General features: G+C 43.5%; 1 protein-coding gene across 2 annotated transcripts in view; it reads right to left on the bottom strand.

Annotated features, from left to right (window-relative positions):
• The window catches only part of PKHD1 (PKHD1 ciliary IPT domain containing fibrocystin/polyductin), a 4356595-nt gene that overhangs the window by 1729461 nt on the left and 2599564 nt on the right, over positions 1–27570 (bottom strand). For both annotated transcript variants that reach the window (XM_069605754.1, XM_069605755.1), the window contains exon 48: positions 23870–24047. In XM_069605754.1, the coding sequence (XP_069461855.1) occupies positions 23870–24047 (178 nt within the window). The remainder of the gene's footprint in view (positions 1–23869; positions 24048–27570) is intronic.

Genomic DNA, 27570 nt, shown 5'->3' with positions numbered 1-27570 from the left:
CCAATATCAGCCAACTCCGGTTCTGATAAGACCTTGGCTTCTTGGCTCACCCAATTCCTTCTGCTGGGATTGACTTGTAATTCAATTAACTTTTTAACTGAAACACCCTGGTTAACGTTCAGCACGCCTTATAATGTGTAGTGGAAACATCCATCTTTTACTCGTCCATATGCATCTATATATATATATATTGGCGCGTGCTGCAATTCATTTACTATGAAGCTTGAAGCTAGCTTTAAAGATTACTTTGCTGCTTGCGTTTCTTTTGCATCTGTACATGCATAAACTAGCTTAAGATCTTCATCTGTTTCTGTGGCATAAGCTTCACCTTGATCCCAAGATGTCACTTATCCTTGGTACTTTCTTGATGTCTTATAGAATATCTGCATTCTCTGGTCTCTGCATCTCTTCTATGTGTGTCATCTCTTTCTGTGTGACATCACCATTCATCTTTGCCATTCATCTTCTCTGTTTCTTCAGGAATCTCATTTAAATGGCCATCATATTGTCCTATATGCAGGTATGATTTTCTCAATGGGTACCTTGCCTCCCAGATTTTCTTAGGTATCGGTATTCTTATTGGTACTGCACAGAGTCCACGCTCTGCTCTTTGCCTGGTCAACTGTTCTGCATATGTCATATACTTTGGTTCCCACTCTATAGGTAATAGAGGCGGGGGAGTTGGAGTAAGGGTACTTGGCTCCTCCTCTACTCTCCCCCCTTTGGGCGATTCATCAACCACTCTCATCATCTTTCACATCTCGACATCCTCTTCTGAAAAAGATCTTTTTAGGGACCCACATCTTTATGACTCCCTTCAGGCATTCTGCTGATTTCACATGCTCATCCTTGTTTCATGTCATAAGTATGCACTGTCCACTTGGACTGCAATAGATCCATCTGTAATGCTCACCTGGTATCCATGGGGATGCCACTCAGCCTGCTTGGACCTCCTATGACCTCGAACCCTTACCTGGAATCCATTCGACTGGAGACTGGGCCTGAAACACAGGATAGCCAGAGTTTAACTCTATTGTCTCTGGTTGCTTGACCCCCTCTTACTTTGGGGACCAAACCTTTCCCTTTGTCCACTCCTCACCTTGTTTTCCTGTGTGGTACGCTCTCCGTCCTGCCCATCGGTGCCGGGGGCGTCGAATGATGTGGGCTCTATGCAGCCTAGTTGCTTCACTGGCGTGGGCCCAACGGACTGGGCTTGCTGTAACTTCAGCCCAACCGGTAGGATGGATGATTCTTAATGAACTGTCCTTTTCTTGGCTCTTGTCCCCTCTATAACGTGTCTTTTCTCGCTTAGGTGTTGGTGGAGTCAGAGAAGGAGTCGTGCTGCTGAGGGATGCCGAGCACTTAAGCGGTGAGTGAAAGCGCGATGCGTGGCATTGTTTGCTCTTTCTTGAATTGACCAATGTCTCTCTCTGTGTCCCTTACAGATTCTGCAATGTCCCAGCATGGCTGCCGGTTGAGAGAATAAGGTGTTGTGAGTACGCGCGATGTGCGGCGCTTCATTATGCTTTCTGTGCTAAGCTGTAATGTCTTTTCCCCTTTCAGGTCGATGGGGCACTCCACAGCTGAAGTTACCCTGAGCGGCTCGAGTTCAGGAGAGATTTTGACTCTTCATGCAGTTTTCGAGTAAGCTGGGATATGAAGAATGCTTACTAATGTCTTTTCTTTCGTCCGTTTATCTTCCCATAGGATGAGGCGTGCCGGGATGAAAGTGAGACCTCCGTAGCTACCCACAGGACCGGAGGAGCGATGGATGGAAGCTGGATACTCCCTGAGGTAAGTATAATATTAATGCTGTTCTTGTTCTTGCAGGTGCGCCGGATGCGGAGGAAACGCGAAGAACAATCAGAGCATAGTGAGTGTCACGCTGCAGGTGCAGAGAAATGCAAAGCGTGTTTCTCTGCCCGGGTGTGGTTTAAATAGCTTTCAGGTATCCCAGGTATCCCTGGGTTGAACCACACCCAAAAGGGTAGACCGCATACTCAGTTCAAGGAACTGGGTTATGTGGGGGCATCCATCTTTCCCACAATACATTACAAGTCCAATGCCAACTTGTTCTTAGAGTTATGTGTGATCCTGGCACCACAAGCACCAAGTTTGTCTTCAAGTGGGCCTCTGGTAGGTTCGAGTGGCACTTAAGGGCCATATAGGGGATCGTGGCCTGGCTCTAGCCTGGTGTCTCAAAGGGCTGGTGGCAGGGATCATGACACCATCTTCCCACATATTTCTTATGGTTCTTTGGGTACAGGAACTTTGTTCCCTCAGGTGCATGGATACTGGCCTTCAATAGGCTTCAATAATCATATTATGAAGTGTACCAATATAGCTTCTTCTGACTGGATTAATCATAGGAACATCTATCAGTGGACGGGCTACACCTTTATGTTCTCATTGAGTCGGAGTAAGTTCAGAAAGTCTCATTTCATCAGCAGCCCATTTAGGCATGAACATGTCTTGAAAATGTCTTGCATAATCTCCATCTGGGATCTTCTTTTTTAAATAGTTTTTGGGTCAATTGTCAATGGACCAGGTGTTTTTGCATGTGTTACTTGTGTAGGCTCAATCTCTAACAACCCCTTGCCTGTCTTGCCAAGCCTGTCTATGGTGTCCAAATATAAGTTCTAAGACACTCTTTGCATGTGTGTGATTGTTAATGACATTATCTCAAGCTCAGGCAATTTGCCATCTTTCTTTGGAACAGGAATGAATACATAGGGTCAAGGCTGCCTAGCAGCTGCCACACATACATGTATCTTCTGTTCAGGAGCATATACAGAAGTCTTAGCTCCATTTGCACCAATGTAGAACGTCGTTCGTACAGTCAATGAAAGCAGTATAAGTATGAACTCAATGTAAGTATAGATGACACAGCAATATGTTATCCTACAACATTTACTTCTTGGACAACGTGAACATCTCTCTTCATGCAGTAATATTATATTGCTGCTGAGGTTCCCCATCTTGATTACCTAAGGGAGAAAAACTCAACCTTTAATATATCAGCATTGTGAACAGCTTCTGGAAGCTGCTGTCTTCACTCGACAACTTGTCCTTGATCAGTTGTGTGCTTACTGGATGACAAAAACAACTTTTTATGTGTCTCTGGAACCAGTCTTTCACCAGCCGAACTGTAGATGCCTTTTTAGTATGAAGACAAACAACCTCAGTAAGTCTAAATAAGCTTAATGACATAGATTATCTCCCAATCTATGCCTCGAATCTGCTTCAGCCCAGACAACATGTTGAATTTCTTTCAGCATGAATTGAGCGTCTTTTTTCATCAGCAACCTTTCGATCTGTCCCTCGAAGGAAAGTTTCTACACCGACCTGTGATTTAGCTCAGAATAAAATGCTCACTTGGATAATAATGTCCTACAAGATCACATTCAGATTTGCAGTGTTTCTCAGATCCCTTAGAAAGGTGAGGACATCTGTGTGCCTTCCAACAAGATGCGGGTACTCTTCAATCAGACGAAAGAACACCACACTGACTAGTCTATGAGCTGCATCAGTTGGTAGGGGCCTTTGTACTCTCCTTGCTGTACTCAGGTAGTTGCAAGAATTGTTCAATTATGATTTATGAGCAATCGTCTTATAATTGGGCCATTCATAGGATCTTGCATAGAAAGCTGGTATGTAAGTAGTTCTCCCCACCAATGAAGGGAAACAGCGCAACACCAACTCCAAATAAATAAGAAGGTGCCTAGAAAGGAAATTCCTGGGTAACACCATAGGTAAATCCAAACAGGAACTCAGTGTTAAACAAGTCTCTGTACTGTACCCTTGCCAATTGCTATATCCACGATTTGAATCTGGCATAATCCTCTTCTTATCAAGGCTTAAGCATACCTCAGTCCAAAGTCAATAAGCTACTGTGGCTTCATGAATACAGATCTTCCCTTAACCCTGCAACTGACATGCACAGAGTGTTCGAATTTGCTTCCCTTAACCCTTTTATAAATGACTTAAAAGGAGTGTCCAGAACAAAGCCAAAGTCCAATGAATTATTTGTCTTTCTACTTGTCAACTTCTTTGTCCTTCTTCCTTGTCATAGATATTGTCTGCACGTGCTGTGGTTCTTCCCCCGATGCTTGTACTTGTTTCATGTAGGGGTGCGGGCAGAGGAGTTCCTACATCAAAGATTTTTAATGTCCCAGAGGAACATCCAAGCATGCCTGCCCTATAATTTGACAGCAGACAGCGTGATGTCTTCCACAATGAACGGACCGTTGAAACAGGGTTCATCCCACTTTTTCCTTACATGGTTGTGGGCTAGAACCGCATCTATGGGAAAACTTGGGAAACACAATGTTTTTGAGATTGGTCTGGAAAAACATCTCCTTCTGTGTTCTGTACTGCCCTACACACATATCACTGCAGCTGTCCTGAAATGATAGAAATACTGGAAGACATACAGTTCAAATAATCATGCAATTCTTAACAGTTCTGCAGTTGGCTCAGCATTACTTCTAACTCTGGATGAAGGCATTAACGGTGTCCTCATTCGTCTCCCTGTCACTATTTCTTGGGGTGTGAAATGGTGGTCATCTTTTTTTCACAGGGTACACTGACGTATTACACGGTGACTCTGACGTCACTAAGATGCCCTGATCTATCATGGCGGAAATCGTCTTAAAAATACCTCCATACGCCTCTCGGGACATAGGATATTGTCGTGCTCGAGGTAAAATTGCTCCTGGTTTCAATTTAATCTTCACTTCTCCAACCCCCTTTATTAGGCCTACATCATAGGGGCCTGTGGTCCATAATTAAACTGGCACTTTCGCCATGTCTTCATAAAAATACTCAGGATGTTTTTGTGCTATCATCATTTTCTGAGGCACTTATCTTTTAATTCCTCTTACCCAATAAGTGATGCACATATCAAATATTATTTCATCGTCAGATGGATGATCTCCAAACAGATCTTCATCAGCGACGTCAGTCAATCTGTAACTTTCGCCGATGGCGATTATTGCACACCATTGTTTTCCTTCATCATCGTGTCCATCAAGCAAAACCATTTCCCCTCACATTATGGCTGCTTGTATCTCTAAGGGAACAACTCGTCCCTTTTCTTCGAGCATTCATTTTCTTGGTCTAAACAAACAAAAATTAATCTGGAGTTCTCATTGCTCTTCCTGCTAGCCATGACAACAGAATGCATACTCCATACTGGAAAACCTCTGGTTCTAATGGAATTCCTCTCATAGCTAGTTGTCCTGCGAGTGCCATAATCATTTCGCACATGTTTAAGTAATGCATTCCTGGTGTTGAACACACTATACCTTCATCAGTAAATGAGATTGTCATATTCAACTTAGTCATTCAATCTAGTCCCAATATATTGACAGGTGTTTGCCTCGAATATAGCAGTGGCACCTTCATGTCGCATTCTCCTATAGGAACTGGTAATTCTGCAGTGAAAAGAACTCTGTTGCTCCTGAGAACCCCTGAGTATTCATGGCATTGCCATACATTGAAAATATTCCCTCTCGTAAACATGAGCGTGTTGCACCCGTGTCTACTAAAAACGAAAAACGTTTGCCCCATATACCGACACCCACCCTTGGTTCCTCATGATATTTTGGCATCACTGATAGAATGGAACATGTCAGGTCTCCCAGTGAGCTGTCCTATTGCGGGTATAGCCTCATTCCGTTACTTGTGAAAGGATTCCCTGCATTGGCAGTGTCATCCCCTATCCCAGGAGTCATTAACTGACCTATGTTTGTGTTTTGCTGAAGCTGCATAGGTGATTGCTGTTACTGTCCCTGTGGCGTATTAACTGCCACATGCTGTCGTTGCAAGCCTTGATGCACTCTCGGCGCTTGCCACTGCATTGTTTGATTCTATGCAAATCCATCTCCATTCTGCTGCAAATATGCAGATGGATCTGACATCCCCTCTCTTATAAACTGGCCATTTTGCACCATTCCTTGACTTCTACATGTGCGAGAAAAATGCCCTGTCATTCCACATGTCCAACATTTAGGTGGTGGTCTCCCAACCTGCCCATTTTGCATACTGTGGTTACCATTCTGCATATTTTGAAACCCACCTTGGTTATTATAAAAGTATCCCTGATAATTCTGCCAATTCCCTTGATTACCTTGCCAACCCCTTCCTCAAAATCCTCTTCCTCATGGAGTATATCCACTATTGTTTATATCAAACTGCCTTTGATTATTCAACTGTGGCATGTTCACTATCTGTCTACGCTGGTCAACATTGCCCCTTCAATGGCGTACTTGGATACTTTTTTCTGCACTAACTTTGCCTCGTCGCCTTTGCGAGCATTGTCCTTTTTGCAATTCTTTTCCTGCAAGAGTATGCAGTAATGCACAATGGTCTGCTGAATCTCTGACCATGGTTTAGCTTCTATACCCACTCATTTCTTGAGCTGCTTCTGTACTGGCTCTGGCAGCCCTGGGCATAATATATGATAGAATACCACTATAGATTTTCCCCAAGATTCACGTGTTTCCCAAGCCTTATGGAAATTGTGAATGTAAATTGTTAGGCAGAATCCCTACAAACAGTTAAGACTACAAGTGTAAGTACAATTTCACCTTTGGTACAAGCATGTACTACACAGTAATGTGGTAGCAGGGGCTGAGCAGCCAGATGTATCTCAAGAGTAAAGTGAGCAGTACAACAGGTTACACAAAGGACTAGCAAATACAGTGATTCAAACAAACACTTACTCAAGGTTTCTTGGTAAAAGAATATACATTTATTTACATAGTCATTTGGAAAACATTACAGTATTAAGAGCAGCTCAATATCACAATCTCATATACTAAAATACACACCCAATTGGTTTCTGAACAAATTCAGCTTCCCTGAAGTGGGAGCAAAATGGCACTTCAGTTACTTTAAAAAAGGGTAAAAGACAAAGGGTTTCAGTTCACTACAACCAGCAATTCATTTCAATAGGCCTGGGCCAAAGTCAATGGTTCATAGTCTTGTATAGGATAGCACAGATTTCACAAACTTTCACCGCGGCCGAACAGAGATCTGCACTGCACCTGCACAGTACCTTGCATGTGAAAAAAAGCTGTAGCTGAGGCTGTTGTTCCTGGAAGTTCCTGCAGATTTCGCTGTTCCTGTGCTTCAGTCATGGGGACAAGAAGGAAGATGTCGGGTGGTTCCTGCACTGCCCAGGGAAGAGGCTACAAGCTTGGCAAAGCGTTGATTTAAGGTGTGAGTGCCTTAAAGACCACAAACTGGTATCCTTCCCACTGGCTATCCGGTTTTCAACAGCACTCTGGAGAAAATCCGACCAGTATGGGGATGATGTCCAGGCGGCTTACGAGTTGGTTGTTCCCACCAAACTCAAGGGAAGAAGTTAACCTTGAAGGGCTTCTCTATCGATGGAATTTCAGGCAATTCAGACCTGCAGCAGGGCTTCACCGGTGGAACAGAAGTTGCAGCAGTCGTCTTCCTGTCTCAGATCGTCTTCGGTTCTTTTGTTCTAGTGGTCGACTCTGCTTTCCAAGTCCCAGAGACCTGCTTTTAAACAGTTTTCCCCCATTCATTCCAGCCTGGCTGTCACTCGCACAGCAGGGTGGCTGTCCTTGCCGGACAGCCAGCTGTCCAATCACACCACAGTCCATTCCGTTCTCCTAGGAGACTAAGCACAGGGAGTTTAGGGCACCTCCCTCACAGTCTGTCCACCCCAGAAACTCAGGCACCAGAGGAGGGCTTCAGCACTGAAGCCTGCCAAAGGCCAACAAACAAAGGGACCAAACCTGGTTTGGCATGCAGAGCCAAACACAAGAAGGACCTTTCCAAAGAGAAATGGCGAAAAAAGTTGACCAGAGTCTGTTTTTACAGATAGGTCTTGGGCGCCATATTGGAAAACATGGCTGACTCGATTTTTAGCTACCGGTGTTCGCGGTCGGGAAAAATCATGGTAGTTTGTTTTAAACCACTGCCACCAGCCATTTCAAGTGGGAAAGGGTAACATGCGTGTTTAGACTCAGGGAAAGCTAGGAAAACCCCCCAGCACTCTATAGGAAGATAGTGTGCGCTGGGTCTGTACATTTAAAAAGACTAGTAAAGTCAGTTTAACTTTACATGCTGTGGGAGACAGTAGTCAGTCCCACAGAAGGTATTTAAACCTTGGGGAGTCTGAAAGACACCCTTGTGCCACTGCACTGATGTTACTGTGTGACACACAGATAAAGATGATGCATATGGAGTTGTTTTAAAACTCCATATCCAAAGAACACAAAAGTAAAACACACATCAAAATACATGGAAGAGTGGGAAAAAAAGGCTCACACTCTCCCTGATAAAAAATCAAATCCTAGAAATCCAGCAAATTTGCTGGGGGTCTCAAAAGGTAAGGGAAATTAGCGCATTCTTGAGAATTCTCCCTAACATAAACCAACGGATCGTCTCCTTCCTGCATCTTTTTTGTCATTATTGCTCCCATATCAGACGTGCCCTGGTAAAGTACTTTAAGGGCTTTCCAGTTATTAAATGGTGCCCCATCATGAGTAGTGTTGACTGTAGTCACACCAGGGTACCCTGCCCTTGTACACACGTATGACGATTAAAAGACCATTAATGTCCCCTATGGCCAATGTATTTCCTCCCGTCATTTTCTCTAACTCGTGTATCCATTTCCCAGTGCCAGAAGTTAAACTGTGGAGTTTACACCTTAGATCTCTATCCATTTGAGGCCATGGTATATACTGTGGTCTCGTTCCTCCATTCTCTGGCAAGGGAAACAGTGAAACTACAAACTCATTCTCATCCCTCATCATTTGTCTATCCATCGCCGGGACGATATTCCTGCATCACCTTCTACCTGGCTATGATCTTAACCTGCTTACATAGGACGGTGACTCCCCCTCTCACTGTGGGGTTTCCTCCTAGGTCAGTCTGTCTGTGTCAATGGCTCCGATGCCTTAGATATAGGTGCGTTTAAATCCGACCATCTCACTTCTTTATCCATAGAAAAGCATCCCGCAGGACCACATGCATCATCTTTCTCATCTCTCTCTTCCCCATGGAAGGTTTCCCTTTCCTCATCTGACATTTACTGTGCCCAACTCGTGCAACTTCTCTCTCCGTCATCTCTATTTAGAGTCAGTCTGTCTAAAGACAACTCCTTATGTCTCGTACTACATGGGGCTGCCTCCGTGTCATACAACTGAGTGCTTTCGAGACAGGCATTGTTTCCCTTCCCCTTTAACTCCTTCTGAGCTCTCATTTCATGGTATACTTTATCAATTGCTTACCCATACTCCTCGAGCCAAACTCGTCTACTAGATTTGCTCTAGACGGGCCTGGTAATGACTCGCATTCTTGAAAAAATTCCTCTATATCCTCCCATGCTACTTGTGGTTTGGGATCTCTTACTTCATTTTCCAGGCGATCAAAATCCCGTGCTATCTGACTTCTTTTACATTCCAGATTATCATCAAATTCTCTAAGTTTCCTTCCTTCCTGTCTCACTCTGTCTTTCTCTTTTTTCTTCATATCCCTTCTCTCGTTTGCCCTGCGTATCTCCTCATCCCTTCGTCTTTGCATTCTCGTATTCCTTAACTTCTGTTAATCTGCTTGTATTCTTTTTTGTTCTAACTTCTCGTGCTCATGGATGGCTCTCTGTCTGTTAACTCATTTTCTTTGCTCTTCTGTTCTCTTGTTTTCTTGACGGCTCTTCTTGATATAACTGCTCTCGTCTTTGTCGATCTTCCCTATTCGCACCTTCGTCTTTCAATCGCTCCTCTCATTCCTTATCTTTTTTAATTCTCGCTCGTCTTGATCTTCAATTTGTCTTACATCTTCGATGCCTTTGCCATCGAGTTTAAGCAAAATCTGTCCTCCCATCCATTAGTTCTGTAATAGGTCTATCTCATCAGTTTTATCTCTTCCTCCTTTCCATCGCTTTATCTCTCTTCCTATATCTAGAGATGTGCTTGCTCGATCGCTACTCTCCTTATCGCATCTCTTTTTGTCCCTCAGGACTTTAGAGATTACATCTTTCTCAGTATTTTTCTCTGGACCCTCGTCACTACTTTGCATAGGTGACTCATATGCCGGGTTGCTATATCCTGTTGCTGCTTTAAGTTTCCTTAATGGGTATAACCCATTGTCTTTCTTACTCTCGTCTTCTATTTCAGACTGGGTGGGTGGAGCAGAGGACTGTTCATCCCCTCTTTGCCTATATTAAGTATCCAATGTAAAGGAGGTTGCTCATCACGCTCCTCCTGGTGCATTTTCCAGAGCTCTAGGATCGCTAGGCACTTGTCTACCTTCTTCCCAGTATGTGCTTCATGGAAATATGTCATCATATGCTGCAAGACTGCCTTCGATAGTGATCGTCCTTGCGGCCATGACATAAACATTTTATCTGTGGTTCCTTTAACCCATTCTGCACTGTACTTTCTAAGCTTAGGTGCATGTTTTGGCAATTGCTTGCAGAGATGCACCAATGGAGTAACATCCTGTGGGATGTATTAACCCACTCGTTCAAGCCCTGCAACATCACAGTGCATTGCTGGCAACGGAAACATCAGAATGGCCACTGGAAAGCATGCTGCTTGCCAGAAATCACTGGAAAGTGCGCAGTGAAAACCTGAAAAAGAGGCCACCATCTACTTTTGCCTATGTCAGTGGTAACACAGGAGACCACTGCCAAAAACCACCATTGGCCCACCCACAAAGTAGCCTGAAACCACTTGGAAAAAGCAATGCTGATTGCCAAAAGCAACACAGAGCTGTTTGGGAATTCATTTTCTTAATTGTCAAAATGTGCTAAAATCATGGCTCACAAATCACCAAAAAGATCCAACCTTCTTGTTGGGTGTTCCACATTATTCTACTGCAAGAATCCACATTAACACAATGTCAGCAAGAATCATATGCTATCAAGCTAAATCCCCTTTTAAAGATACTGATGTAAAGACAGCTGTCAAAAATGGGTGCAATTCCGGTACTCACCACTACCAGAAGCCGGCGTTTTAAAAATCATATTCTTTGAAAAACTGAACAACTGAACCCAAACTATGCCAAAGAAGAGAATTCTATCAACATGCCATACAGAGTGCCACACAGTGATTTCATGTTGGAAAAGACTTGATTTAAAGATATATTGCTTATTTTAAGTTTATAAATGTATGTTTTTACACAAGGAACTCTGTTGCAATTGATCAGATGGCAATCTGATTTAATTAAAACTTCAAGAGGCCTTCTGTCCATGGGAACCCTTCACAATGTGGCCTTCCTACCAACAGGAGAGGATATCGCATGGACATGTTAATTAGAAGTGTTGTGAGAGGAGGAGATTTCCCCTGCTGGCAGGAGGAAAGAGACAATAGACTCTTTCAGCTGAATAGAATATGCTGGTTTGGGTGTGCCTTGTCAACATCTGCTCTAGCAGGAAGGCAGGCCATGTGACCATCTGACTCACCCAGTTCTGGGGGTGGACCAGACTGAAATGTGAATTGAATTACAGGCAAATGTGTTTTATGAAATTGCTTATAACAAATTTTACCAAGCTGACAGAAATGTGAAACTTTGAGATTCTTAATATGAAAAATTCACTCACAATTTAAGACTAAGCTGGACGTTGTGTGATGTTCTGAGACCAAACCCTGTGATTTATGAATATTGTAGCTCCAGTGTTGTTGCTATGAACATAAGAACTTACAGTAATATGCCCAGGGAGGATCTGCATGCATGTATCAAATTTGGTGCAGAACCAATATTGCGAAACCCATCAAAAGCGCAAATAAGTTGTCATTTCTGAACCCAAGCTCGTAGGAACATGGGACTTGAACAGAACGTGCCTTAAGTAATAAGTGATGTGTATAAGTATTATGAACAACTTGTGTATCTCGGAAATATGTTTGTTATGAAAAAGAGATTTTCTAAGTAAAAGCCGAGGGGAGGGATTGCAACTAAGCCATAAACACAGCATCATGATGACACCTCATGACACGCTGATCATTTTCTCCAGTCAGGGGACAGGAGATTCTCTGACCTAACAAATCCTTAGGGGTTTGGGCATGTAGAATCATCCTCCACACCCACTTTGAAAACACATAAAAAGAGACTGCATAGGACAGATAGGGAACACATTCTTTCCACTCTTCAACTGATTTCTTGCCGGAAGACTCCAGATCCAGATAATATCCAAACAGAGACTCCTGATAGATCCAGAGACCAGACTCTAGAACCAAGCTCTAGAACCTGAAGGAGAGGCTTAACCCAAAAGCTGAACTCTTCTCAGCAGGCCTGTAGAATCTAGCAACCTGATTCTCACATTCAACAGCCGGGCTGAGCTGTGTTGCTTCTAGCTAAGAACCCTGTGCTAGAACCCAGATCCAGACCCAGAGAGAGCAGTGCTGTAACCAGACCCGTCAGATCCAGTTCAAGAGACCCAGACCGCCGTGAAGTGCTGAGAGCAGAACCCAGAGGGCCTGAGACCTGTCCGGTGGCGAGAGTGAAGCCAAACCCCTTGACCAGATCTTTGACGAGGCGCATTCCATTCCAAAACTAGGAGTGAGTATCTAGTCTAGAACTGTACAGAACCAATCTCTTAGTTTAAAGTAATCCTCTTCCATTCATTTCAACCTGTCCAGAACTGCATCATAGAATCTTGTGTACATCCTGTTGTTGGTAAATCTCTAAGGCGTACCTGTCATTTCTGAAATCTTGACTTTATTTCTGAAAATCGACTTTCACAAAAACATCTGTATCTTTTGAACCGCACGTCCTAGAAGACAATCTAACTGACATTTTAAAGCTAAGATCCTAAGCTTTCCAACAAACACATTCCAATTCATTCCGTTTTTCCGTAATCGGGATTTACGCACGTGGAAAAATTGCTGCGAATTTCTATTTAGCTCCATTTCACCACTTATAAAAATAGCTGTTTCTTGTTTGCAACTGCTGAATTTCGTTTCCAATTTGATAATCATTCATGAATCATTGCTAGTGTTGACTTGAACCAATCTAAAGTAACTATCACTCATCCTGAATCTCTTTAGTGAATAAAAATCAATTTAGCATATTGTTCCATCCATTGCAATCACATTCAAAATCATTTTGACCTGTGTTTTAAAATCATTCCTGTGTCTCTCTAAGCTTGCTGGGGAAACTGGAATTGAACTGCTTTCTTGATTGTATCCCTGAAACCTGTGTGCCCTCATTTCCATCTCTTCATATTGCATAGGGGGGGAGTGAGTAGTCACAGGGGAAAAAGATATTATCTTTTGTTGAAATCATATCAAGTTTATTTCTGTTTTGCATTCTTTCCCATCATTGCATTTCCTTGAATCATATAAGGTATTCTATGCTACAGTATCCTTCATATTCATACTCCTAAGTGATTAAAGAGATTGTCAATTTTGTAATATTCTCCTTGTTGCTTACCGTCCATATTCATAAGTGTGCTATTCAAATATTATTTTATTCATAAAAGTGTGATATATATATTGTTTAATTATTCAAATAAACCTTTTAATTTGCAAAACAAACCTACTTCTTAGCTCAGTGAGGTCAGGGAGATCCAAAGAGAGGGGTGTTATATAAGGGTTCATCATCCAGATTCAAAGAACGTTTGACATAAAAATATATAAATAAGGGCTTCCATTGGGCATCCCCTACTAAACATTGACTTAGTTGGAGTGCTGAATTGAAGTTACTTACAATCCTCCTTCCTTCACCCTTCCCTCTTAGCTTGCGAACGCTCGCTTTCTTTAATCACAGGTTTAAAAATAGGTTTCAAGAGCACAACACAATATGAGCGAGCACCAATCATCGCAAGCTCCAATCCCGTTAATCAAAATTTTAATTTAATCTTTCTAAAAAATATACTTTGCGCTCTTCTTTTTATCATACATTCTTCTTTAACTTACGACATCATCATATTTTCAAAACCACATAAAACAAACAGACAAACTTGAACGGTCACATGAATCTTGTCTGATCTTCTCTTTCAAACTGGTCTTGTCCTCTAAAATACTTCATACAAAGTGTAAATTAACCCCTTCAGATCCACCTTCAATCAGATCCGTTTTCTACGTGTTCCACTATGGGACTCTGGGTTCAAATTTCTTCTAACGTTCTTTAAAACTTAGGTTTGGGCGTATCCTCTGTATCGTGGCCTCTCACACGATATTCCTTATTATATTGCTTGGCTACACTCAAGTCAATATCTCATTCCCAATATATATATATATATATTTATATATATTACACTCTTACTCTTACGTTATGTTTATGCCGCCTTCCTCACTTACTCTCCTTTATTTTACTACGCATGCATTAATTTGCCATAGTCCTCAGTTTCTACTCACCATTTGCTTATTTCGTTCTTCGGACCCTCGGGTTTGTATGCCTTCGTTTACCGCCTCTTCAAACTGTTTTACGATCTGCTTCACGTAGACGTGGGCGGGGATTCTTATGGAAACTAAGGGGACCCGTCACACCCTCCTTGCAAGGATTTTTTCAATTGGGCTAACCACTATATACGGGGAGCTTCGCGTCCTGTCACCCGAATGGCAAAGGTTGTGCGATATTATCGAGACTCTGAAGTTTACTTATGTCGATGGTCGATGGATTTTTTAATAAATGATCATCTCTCTATTACCAAGTAAACTGGGTTGCCCAGCCCTTTAAGATGAGTACCAATACCCTGGAGATGGATGGAAATGCAGATTTTATTCATACATCAATAATCAAGACGACTCAGGTAGTTTGGCAAAAGGGAGTCTGTTTTAATATGAAATATCTAAAACAGGTAGTACAACGAACATCAGCACTCGCTCAATCCTCTTACTCAACATATCTTTAGTAAAAACTGAAGTTATATCATGCAAAATCGTCATCAGTGACGTGCTGACCTGCATCATGACCAACGTCATCCTGCGTGGCAAACTACAAAACCTATTGGAGGGAGTGATATGCTCTAAGTGAATATCTAGGTATAAGTTCCATATCAGTATAGAACTGTGGAGGAGAGTAATAGGGTACATAACATCAGGTGGGGCAACTAAGCCCTCCCCTTAAAATGGCCACTATGAACATCACTAGATACATGACGTTCCATTGGCTACACAAACTATAGGACCCTTAATTACACGGTCCTCTACAATTGGTTGGCTTCTAACCGTCGTCAGTAGTTTTCCATCTATGTCTAGCAGCATGCAGACTGAACATCCAGGTGCTGGTGGGCTCGTCTTAACACTAGCTTCCCACCAATTAATGTATCAATCCATCATCACCTCAATGGTCCAGTGTCAATTAGTGCTTTGATGTTTGGACTTGAGTTTGTACTGTGCTGTGCTCTGAGAAATTTAAGGAGTGCGGGCACATCCTGCCCTCGTGCGCATGTGTCACCACCTCTATCAGACAACTTCCCTCTTTCAAGTGAGCTGACACCATGAAATCCAGCCTTTTTGTGTATTTAATATTATTTTCTAATAGTTCTCTGATGTCTTTTGTTTTGCTCAAGCCTTCCGAGCACGCGTCTCTGTTCTTTCACAAAATGTGTATCCAATGGCGGGCAGTTCCGGTTCTGATAAGACCTTGGCTTCTTGGCTCATCCAACATCCATTTAACTGCGACACCCTGAAACGAGGCCTTCTTGTGAACGTTCAGCACTGCTTACAATGCGTAGTGAGACGATCCATCTTTTACTCGTCCATATGCATCTATATATATATTGGCGCTTGCCGCAATTCATTTACTATAAAGCTTGAAGCTAGCTTTTAAGATTACTTTGCTACTTGCATTTCTTTTACATCTGTACATGTATAAACTAGCTTAATATCTTCATCTGTTTCTGTGGCATAAGCTTCTTCGCCTTGATCCCAAGATGTCACTTATCCTTGGTACTTTCTTGATGCCTTATAGAATCTCTGCATTCTCTGGTCTCTGCATCTCTTCTGTGTGTGTCATCTCTTTCTGTGTGATGTCACCATTCACCTTTGCCATTCATATTCTCTGCTTCTTAAAGGAATCTCATTTAAATGGCAATCATATTGTCTTGTATGCAGGTACAGTTTTCTCAATGGGTACCTTGCCTCCCAGATTTTCTTAGGTATAGGTATTCTTATTGGTACTGTACAGAGTCCACGCTCTGCTCTTTGCCTGGTCAACTGTTTCTGCATTCGTCACATACTTCCCTATAGGTAACTGAGGCGGGACAATTGGAGTAGGGGTACTTGGCTCCTCCTCTACAAGATGGACAGCAATAGCCAAGACGAGGTGTGAATACTTATAATCGCAATAGGAACAACGTAAGAAATAGAGCACATCCGGAAGAGTATAATTTCTGCAGCAACAGCTCAGAAGATTAAGCAAGGGCTAGCACATCACACCAACGTGCCGAACAGAGGTACCAAGAAGGACAGTTACATTTTGCTATTTTCTTTTGCTATCCCTTTTAGATGGGCAGTGTACCACCTACACCTAGGGACAGCCTAGCCACCATAAATTGATCAGTGCTGCTGTTCGTTATGACTCTGGTTGTTTCTGTGAGCCCAGACCCTTTTGAAAGTGTTATCTATGGTCAAAGCAGGGTGCAAATTACAGGTGTGTACGTAAGGCCATAAATGGTGCAATATGAAGCTGCACCCCTTACAAAGCTTGTAAGTGGGTCCTTCGCACTCTGAGTTTTCCCCCTTTCAATGTGGTTATGAGTACTTAGTAGCCTACCTCAAATCATATTTTTGGGCTTAATTTTGTCTCCATGCGTGAGGAGGGTATGCCCAGATTTGTGTCTCTTGCTCACTGACCCTTTGGAAACCAAGTTGCACCTCACTGATGATACCTAACAAGGCCAAATTATGACTGGGGTTGTTGACATATCCAAGCAGAGGGGGCATGGCCTAGCAGTTGGTTTAGGACGATTTTCCCGAAAACAAATGGTCGCAATGACCATTTGTTCTAGAAATGATACCACCAAAGGTTCAAACACCAAAAGTTCAAACCTTTGGTGGTAGCATTGTAAAAAAAAGAAACAGCGGCTGCAGGGGTGTCCCCCGCATCGCCCTGCTCACTATACTTTATGGTATAGTGAGCGGGGGCTGCGGGGGACACCCCCGCAGCCTTCCGTTAAAACAATAAAAAAGAAAAGAAAAGGACCCTGCAGCGCCGGTTCCCGATCAGGGAAGTGAAAGGGTACCAGTGTGAAGATGAAGGCAAGTGGGGTTTGTTTATGTTGGGGGTGTGGGTGGGGGTGTGCTATGGGTGTGGCTGGGGGGTGTGTTATGGGTGTGTTGTGGGTGTGTTGTGTGTGTGTGTGTGTTGGTGTGAGAATGTATTTGTGTTTGCATGAAAAAGGTGCAAACCTTTGGTAGTTCGCACCTTTCTCATGTGAACGATTTGCCCACGGTACTTTCAGCCGCGTGCAAATCACTTGGATTCTAACAGTTCAGGTTGCACTGCTTCTACTGGAGGCAGGCACAAGAGTGTTTTGCATATGACTGGTTGTGATGAATTGCCATCTGAAAAGGTGTGAAAGCCCTGGCTTTTTTGATGTGTATTAAATAATAACATTATGTCGGTAATTCCACCTCTGAAAGGGAGATTTGCTAATCAGATCCCCCTTTGATAAGCTCCATGCCATAAATATAGTGTGCTTGAAACACTTTTGTATAGGCGTGTTATAAATGTCATATCATATCTTATCATACTTGTGCATTGCTGCATCAGTATCCAGATTCGCAGTGCATGCTCTACCAGTGGCACAGAGCAGGTTCAGGGGCCACAGGTGCCCTCTTGACAACTGCACTGATACCCAAATCGTTGCAGCCCAGGGGCACATTTAAAATATGCATCTCTTTTCCAAAAACTACATAACCCTGAAGATGTTGTCCTGGTGGCACATACTACTGTAAACATGAACCAGACCAGAGCTAGGGGATGGTGCCTAGCATCTTTCACATCTTTCAGAGTTATCCCAACCACATTAAATTGATATCACAAAAGTGTCAGCCCTGAGGACCCAGTTCAGCTGCGGAAGGATTATGCGTATTCCTCCAAAACTAGGCCCACCCATGTCCACTGAGAGGACTAGCCTTAGGGGATTGTTTCCATGTGTTCCTTTGTAAGGATGGATAACACCCTTTGGTACATTTCACAGGACGCTGGCCTGGGAACACAAATCAAAGGGCACACCCATTCATAAAGAGGCATACCTCACAATAGGGTACTGCATTACAAGAGGTGTTTGTTTTTATGGAGAAAGGTAGGGGGAGAAGCTACGAGTAATCAGGGGGACTCTGTTCAAGGGAGGAAACTTCCAACATTTTGAATCGTTCTTCCTCTCTTTCCTGCCCCTTCCACTTCCTGTAGCACAAAACACTTTGGGTGTGATATCAGAAGGGCAAGGTCCACTCATTCCAAGTGCAGGGATTGGGCCCTAAAAAAGGGCTAGCTTTAGCCCAATCACCTGGGGACGTTGGCCTATAAAAGAATGCATCTCCCACCACTCTTTTGAATTATCTGGAATCATCTTAAACCATCCTGAAGATTTTGTTGACCCCTTCTGAGAGAGCAGTCTGCCCTAAAATTCTCCAGTTGTGAGGTGGAGGCAAGTGTTGCAAGGCAGAGATCAGCTCTGTCCCCTAATCCTCCCCAAGGACCATTGGGGGGGTGATCTGCTGCTAGAACAGGACCTGCCTATTTGCCAGCCACAGCGGTACCTAGGACATCACCATCTTTCAGGACCCCTGCAGTTGTCTGCATGCCTTCCCCATGTTTGGGAGCCCAAGAACAAAGACCCATCTTGTCCCTGAGTCCCTGTATTGGGGCTCAGAGCACCCCGAGAGCCAAGACAGCCGAGATCCTTGTGTTATTTGCCATTGAGCTGCTTGGAGCATGTTTCAAGAACTGCTCAGCGCATTTGAACCAGCAGGATCCTCAGTTGCTTCCTTTTGCTCTCTCCTGATCTTCGCACAGCGCCAACTGGTTTGGCACTGCCAAACAACTAAGTACTACAAAGAATGTTCTACTGACTTATAACTGCACTCTTGGACCATTTCTGGGCCCTAGAGACTGGTTAGACCACTTTGAATCCTTTTTGTTCACAAGTACTCACCCCTTTTCAAGAAGATTGTTGCGTTTGCTTGACTTTCACCCCTAAATCCTTAGCCAGATTGCTATATCTACTATCTTTGTTTATTCTGTGCTCTTTCCTCATGGGTGGGTTTTGTGTAGTGTTTTTCTAGTTAGTTATTATTGTACATGGTGTGTTTGATTAAAATGTATATATTTGTATAGACCCTTGATTGGACATTCCACTATTTTGGACTTTAATAATTTGCTGTTTGGGTTGCTGCTGAACCACATTCATACCCCTCTTAAGAGTAAAGCCTTCCCTCGGCCCACATTCCCACAAAAGGCAAAGGGGGGATATCTCTTAACTATGCCTGCTTTACCTTTGTGACTATGTTGGTTGTTGGTCTGTAGAAGTGTGAGGGCTGAATGTGTGTGTTTAGCCTCTACTCTCTATTTTACTCCTGCAGGGCCAAAGTCAATTCATCACACTATTCCCCTTCTGCGATGCTTGCGGATGGGCAAAGGTATGATGGTGTAGAAGGATGGGCAGAGATATGCCAGTGGTTAAGATCAATTCACAACCTCCTACCAATCCCATCACATTTTTGGGTTTGAGCTTGGCAGTGACAGAGTTTATTTCCAATGCTGCTGTTTCCCATGACCCTGGTATGACCCAATTCTGTCAGCCCGGCCCCTGTTCACAGCATTAGCGAGGGCCAAAGCAGATTGCAGATGGGTGCCAGATAAGGCCATGTACATGTACAGTCACAGCCCCAACAAAACCCACAGGCCAGATTGCCCCTAGTCAATGTGCATTACGTGATGTACACATTGTGTGCTGCTTTTGGAATGGCATAGGGGCACAGAGGCAGCTTGCCCAGGTACATGCTTTGATGTTTTGCTGTTACAAAGCATGCACATGGACAATCGGATTTGCCCATTTGCCTGAGACATACCCTCATGAAAATAAAGGAAAGCATGCCTGCAAAGGCACACATTCATTATTAAAACAGAGGCCTTGTGTGTGTGATTGCCATGCATGTCGACTTCAGTGCAAACTGCCTTAAGTTTTGTGCTGCTGGTATGGGTGAGCACATGTATGTAATGTTTACCAAGGGTGCTTGAAGATTTGTACAAATGTCCTTTCCCACAAACTACTTAAAAGGTAGGGTGCAGGATAAAATTTGAAAGTGATTTAATATATTGTTTATATTTCGATGTGTTTATTGTTAATATACTATGAGGCTAAACATTTAAAAAAGCTTTTCTGTTACAGTGATGATTTACCTACCAAATGCTTTGCAAACAGTAACAGTGAAATGAGCAACTCCAATGACAGGAGCAAATAAAATACATGTCTCGGGAGGATAGCAGAGGGGTAACGTGCTCGCTTTGGAAGCAAAAGGAGTAACAGATGGTCAAACCCCGAGTCTGCGCTTAGAAACCTCTGGGTATTAAGCATTTTATAAATAATCTATCATATCATGTACAGAGATGTGTAGCGGTGCATTTTCTTTTCTCCCGCTGGCATGCAAAGGAGCCAGTGGTAGTGTGCACACAGATCTGGAGCCGCAGATGATTTCACAGAGGCCTTGGGCTGCAATGGAACAGTTGCACCTCTGGCTGCAGAGCGCCAGGGCAGTTGCAGGCAATGCTAGACACAGTATAGACTGCTCTTCACGGAACCCAAATGCACAGTCACCTCGGTGTAGAGGTTTGTAGACAGGTGACAGGCATTTGGTTGAGTGGAGATGGTCTCACACAGAGTTGAGCAAGTAGTTTAGGTACACTGTCAGGTTTTCTAGCGACTGTGTGTTTGCAGCTGCTGGTTCCCTCGTGGTTCAGGTTCTCAGAGTACCCTGTGAGAATCAGCTTCCCAATGTCAGAGCTTTTAGTATGGGAGTCAACATTTGCTTTAAAATACAGTCAGCGATGAGGCTGGCGGCCATTGGCTACTTCCAACCAAAGATGTGAAGCATTCAGCTCTGGGTAGGTTTTAAGACAGCAGAACATTTGTTCCTTAGGTTCCAGAGATCCTGTGGCAGCTGGGAGCAAGTATAGGTAGATCTTTAAGACAGAGTAGAAGTTGGGACCCACTGCAACCAAGGTACCTGAGCTAGAATATGTTGAGGACCTGTTTGATCAATAGGAGGCACAGTTCTGGTCATGTAACGTTACAGGCAAATTCCTCTCATTGCACTTCAGGTGTTAAAGCCTCAGCTAGGTGCTTGTTTCCAGTGCTCCACGCTGGGTGCGGGAAAGAAAAGCATCATGAAGATGGATGGTAGTGCTTGCGGTAAAGGTGATCCCACCAAATTAACTGTAGTGAGTACCATCACTGTTCTCATGGCTGCTAGAAGGAAGTCCATTTTCACAGTTGCTGTGTTTTGACATTAGAAGAAGCTTAAAAGATTGCATATTCCAGCAAGTGCTTGCATGATATCACCTTCTCGAAGACTTTTGGTTTTGCAGGGAGCAGAAACAGTTTTCACATCTTTGATGAGTGTTTGGACTATGTTTAGGACTTACCAGAGAACAAATATGCATTACAAACTAAGCCAGATTTGAAACGAGAATGAGATGAGCTGGAAGCCCATGGGTTGATTTGAGTTTTTGCAATATGAAGTATGTCAAAAGTGAAAGAACCCAGCCTTCTATTGCTCCCAGTCACATTGGTATGCCAAACTGCCACCCATTGCCATTCTTCCCCTGATATCAATATGTTTATTACCCCAGCTGCTTCATCATCATGCCAAACTGTGAATTGCCTTGCCTTGATAGACTGAGATCAGAACGACTGAAATTTTTTGAGAAATACTCTGATCAACCAAATTGGTTTTAATACATCTGCAATTGTCATTTGACTGGTTTACACTAGGTGCATATTGCAGAAGTAAATAACTATATATTGGGTTATCTTCAAATATGCATACACCTGCTGATCCATGTATTCAATTGTGTTGATTATGTAGCATTGTTTTGTACTTATGGGTTACAGAGCATAAATATCTATGGCCTCTCTTAAATATTTGCAAAATATAACTCAATGATTGCAATAGTAAACAACACCTGGATGCTCTTATGTCATTTGGGCTCAGCATTTCTCCTTGCATCTGTATGAGGAAAGCATGATTACTAGAAATGTCCAGTCCGCTATCTAGGCAAGTTGTTTGGCCAGTGGATTTTTTGGCATTATGAAATGAAGGCATGTGTTCTGAACATAGTGGAAAAACGTTTACAAATCACCAGACACAAATACACAAATAAAACACAGGGCACCACCTCCCTCAGAATTCCTTGTTATTTTGTTATCTGCTTTTTAGAGTCATTTTAGAGCAGTGGTCTGCAACCTGTGGCTCTCCAGATGTTTCAGACGTCAAATCCCATGAGCCCCAACCATTGACTATGCTGGCTAGGGCTGATGGGACTTATAGTCCTAAACATCTGGAGAGCCAAAGGTTGCGGACTCCTATTTTAGAGCATCACACACAACTAGAATTTGTTGAGTGGCATCAAAAGATCGTGAGTACAGAGACAACATATGTTTGGAGCATTCCAATTTTATTTTGCACTACAGATGTGTATTTTCTCAATGTGTCACTCTAATAACATATCAGAGATGAGGGAACATTTGGACATTAAGCACACCTCCTAGTCTCTGCCAAATCACAATCCCGAGTTGGCAAGGATGTTGGTTAACATTGGTTATCAAAGTATAATGCACCGGCATAATATCATTATGCTGGCATTTTGTTAAAATATCATTGTTATTCAACAATAGGAAATCCATTTGATCCCGTAACAAGAAATCTAGCTATGAACACTAGCATACAGTCCTGCATCACTTCAAATAACTCAATGGACACATGAATCTATTGTATAAACAGGTGCATAACCTAAAGGTTATAGGTTCGAACCCTGGCAGAACCACTCAATTCCTCTGAGGATCATAAATTGCGGACTATTCAGCTGGGTAACAATGCATGCTTCTGTGGTAAAGCAGCACAATACCTCTGGAAGGGTTGAATGCTCACACTATGCCAGCACAGGTGGTTCCATGTAATAATGTCCCCGCAAAAATGTCTCTGACAAAAAAGTTGCTGGTTTTTGCAGAGCCATGCGGGGGACACCCCTGCAACCAACATTTTCTTTTTTTTTTACAAGGGGAGCAAGGAATATCCTGCAACCCATCCCCATACATAATGTTACCATATATAATGTTGCCAATGGCTTTTCCCAGCAACACTATGTATGCGGACACTAAGTACGGGGACATAATTACCTGAGACCACGCAGATATGTCATATCCCCATTACAATCCTTGGTTAAATAGCCACCTTATTGGATACACTTACCAAGACATGGTTTATTTGACAGCAGTCTTGGAATTTAAGCCACATTCAAGAAAAGCATTTGATCATGTCAACCCACCTCTGGTGTTTACTTGTTTACTCATGGTAGGCATTTGCTACGACACAACCTCGTTCCAAGGTGCAATAGAGCACTTTGAAAAGAACATTGATGTACAAGAAAGGTCCCAAACAAGAGTTACTGTATGTAAAATAGCATGCTACATGGCAGAAAATAAAGCAGGATGTGATGGGCTGGTTGTTTGCACGTGTGACATATTTACATTTCTCATATGCATGGATGAGCTAAAGGGATTTTCCCAAAATGGCAACTTCATTTGGTGAAGCACAAACAAGACAATTGGGATCCAGGCCTTCAAGTTCAAAGGTCAGCCATTTAGCCTCTACTATGCTAAAGCAAAAGACTTGCTATGACCTCCTGTGAGCAGGAAGGAACCGTGCTTGAACCGTACCTGTAAGAGTTTCACGACAGAAGGGTCATCGAACGCCACTGTGTAGGCCTCCGTGTCCACCAGCAGAACCATCCAGCCAAATGGGTTTGACAGTGTGTCCTGCACATAATTAACACTTATTGTTTTGTTGCTCCTGTTCGTCACGGATATGTTATATTCTTTGTCTGCAGCTTTATTTCTGAAAAATATAAAAACAAATACATCTTCCTTCATTCTCATGCAGTAGTGAGTTTCAGCCTCAAGTCTCCCCACGCCGCGACTGACATTACTTAAGCATGAGTGGCCAATGGGGAAGTCATTTGCTTGCAGTTCAACAGTGCCACAAAAACACGTGTGGCTCTCGCGGCACCGCTGACAGCCTTCCACCCAGCCAGCGACTGACGATTAAGGATGGCTGACACGAGGGTCACTGCTGCTCAGAAACAGAAACCGCTTGATCAAAACGAGACAGGACAGGGCGCACATCTGAGGGGCAGAGCGTGCACGCTGCCAGCGCCCCTCTCGTGTTTGGTATTCCGTGCCGGCAGCCTCCGACATGGGAGTTACATCGCACAGCTAATGGGATTCCGCGGCAATGATTAGTTCAATTTTGGCTCTCCCTAAATATACGCCAATATCCGCGCGCCCTAAATGTCTCCCGTCTACCTCTCGGTAATGGTAATGGAGCTGGGGAAGGCAGAAGTGTTTCCAATTTGGAGACGCCGAAGGAGCCTGCATGGATCATTACCGGTGGAGCTTTATTACCAACAAAGTACCCGTAAAACTACTTTTCACTGTTTTTTTTTTTTATTTAAAGAAACTAGGTATGCCTAGTCACAAGGCGCCATGTTCCCTCCCACTTGCTTTTAAGAATAATTATATTATTGAAACATCACAAAACTGTAAAGAAAATTAGCCCTCCTCAATTTTGCAGTTGCAGAGGTAGCACAGGATGGGTAATTGTCTGTAAAGAACGTGGCACTGTGGCTGGATTCCTCTGTGCTCTTTAGCTGGTAGTTTAGCATTCTTGCTGTACGAACTGTTGTGTAATTCAGCTCAAGTCTTCTGCATAGAACTTGATGGTATACGATCCACGAAGGACTCGCCGAGCCAATCAATGTCGACGACGTATATTAACTCCCTGGCCCGTGTTTACGATTAGCGTACCAACCTAAGGGTCCGTATCGTTATTTATGAATGCAAATGGTGTGCTCGGATCTGAACGCCTTCAGTTCTGTATAATTAAATTATGTAGGCAATAACCCATGACATGGCGTGCTGAGAGGCACACTATCCCAAGGGCGCTGCGTGGACCCGTGGCATTGGCATCCGATGGAAGCGCGCTTGGAACACAGTCCAGCGATGAAGCCCATGCAGATTGCAAAGCGGTATCGCCCGTTTTCCAAATCAACATCATTTCCTTTCAGAATCAAGGGTTCGCACACCCTGAATTTATGTTAATTATTTCAGGTTTCTGCTGGATTTTAATGAAACGCATTCCAACAGGATGTGCTGAAAGTATGATTCCGGAACCTATAACACATGTAAACCTGATTCTGTCTTAATGTGATCATTAACTCTAGATAGCATATTTGGCAAATTGCAAGGGTTGTATATCTGCACGGTATCGACAGCTAAGAGGTGCATTATCATTCGGCTAAGTGTAGGTCACTTCCTCGACCTCTGATAGACGTTGGGCTTGCAAGGTATTCCAGGACTTGAACCTGTGCTCATAATTTCAACCAAAGATGGATGCAGTGGATGCTATAGTTCACTGACACGCAGTAAAAATAACACGAATTGCCTAGAGAGGTCCTACTTGTACCTATGGGCAAAATGAACAGGCCCACTCCCAGCACTTTAACCTGGGCAGACAATGACTGCATCCATGCTTAAAATAGTACCAGGCACCACAATATTTGTAAGCACAATTGCTTTGTAGTTTCATCAAGATGATTGAATTCAATTGCCACTAGGCTGAGGCTTAAGGGACAAGGCTGCCCCCTTTTGTTTTGTTACTACGGAAGTGTACTGAGACTTTTTGTTTTATTGTGCCAAGTACATAACTGTCTTTTTGTCTGTTGATAATAACACGATTGAATGTGTGAATGTAGTGCTTAGTGTGCAACCTTACTTTTAATGCTTCAGACAAGTGACACTTGGAATCATTCCTGACTATTCACTGCAAGCGGAGAGCAGCAGGCCCTTTATTATGTGTGAAAAATTCATCCCAGAATTCAATGTAAAATGCCAGGTCTGTTTTACCTGGGAACATAGGTGCACTTTGCAGCAATGTTCATTTGGTTGCACACTAAGCGCTACGTCTACAAATTAAGAAACAATCATTTTAGCAACATCCAATAACCAGAAGATACACTACAAAGCACACATACAACTACAATACACTTCTATAGCTACGAAAAAAGAGTAAATGTGAAAACATAATCCGAACAAAATAAAAATCAGCGAAACATAAAGTTGTATTGTAACACAACACAAACTATGAACTCTCCCCAAATTCTCACCAAACAAACATTTTGTAAGGACAAAAATGATGATGTAAGCAACCCCCGGCAGAGCAGAGCCAGTTAAGTATCTGGAGGTGATCTACAATACGTTTGTGCCATGTATTCCTGCCATAGGAATCCATTAGTTTTATGTCATGTTGGTGCAAAACCAAGTGTTTTTTGGAGGCGCAGGGATAAAGGGAGGCGAAAACGGAACTCCCATTCAGTGCCCCGTTTTGCTTTCAAAGACCATAAGTATTTATTGGAGCATAAACATAGGTGTAGAACAGGTTTACCACCTTTATGCCTGTCTAAAGCATCTTTATTTATTCTGCGGGGACTTGGAAAATGAGCCCAGTGTCTTTTCCCGACGATCGCTTTACATGTGTGCTGGGCTTTAAGTGGGATGGGGCCAGCCGGCACTGGGCCCCGGCAGGCTCTGAAATTTCGTTTTGAGGCGGGGCCCTGCCGGGGCCCACTAATCTCCCCTGGCAGCCCCGGCCACTACACGAAAAGGCTTTTTTTTTTCCTACAGCTTGAAGCTCTCGCTCGTGTGCGAGAGCTTCAGACTTAAGAAAAAAATGCCTTTTAGCCATAATGGTGGTGCCGCACCTGCGAGGCATCTCTTTAAGCAAGAGATGCCCGTGGGCCGCCACTACCATTATGGAGAAAACATGAGGCCACTGGATGCAGAGGTCTTGTTTTCGTAATTCTGCGTGGGAGTGTCAGTCCTCGGGAAAACGGCCTCAGCTTCCAGTGGCCTCACCCTTTCAGCCTTAATGGTGACGCTGCCCCTGCCCAGCTGGATAGGGCCGGCGCCACCATTAAGGCTGAATAGGCGAGGGCTGCCCCCTGCCAGGCAAGCCTTTTTAACATAAATGCAGAGATCAGCACCCTCTCCGCCATGGGGAGAGGGTGCTGATCTCTACAAACTGCTGCCTGGCAGGGGTGCCAGTAGCCCATTGAGCCGGGGCTCGTCAAGGGGGCGTGGCCTGACGGACCAGCAGGACCCCCGCCATTAGGCCACGCCCAGTGTTGCCAGGTCTGCTTATTATAAGCGACTTTGGGCTTGTTTTTGCCCAAAGTCGCTTATAATATTTGGAGGTCGCTTGTCGCGGTTTTTGTCCGCTTGTTGGACCATCTGCGTGCGTGTAATTGGGCTTGTTTATATTGCAGTTAAGCCCATTACACGTCGCACAGAGCGTCCTGCACTGG

Source organism: Ambystoma mexicanum, chromosome 4p (genome assembly GCF_040938575.1).
Source record: "Ambystoma mexicanum isolate Mex_15411 chromosome 4p, UKY_AmexF1_1, whole genome shotgun sequence".
NCBI lineage: Eukaryota > Metazoa > Chordata > Amphibia > Caudata > Ambystomatidae > Ambystoma > Ambystoma mexicanum.
This window is presented reverse-complemented; position numbering and strand designations above follow the sequence as displayed.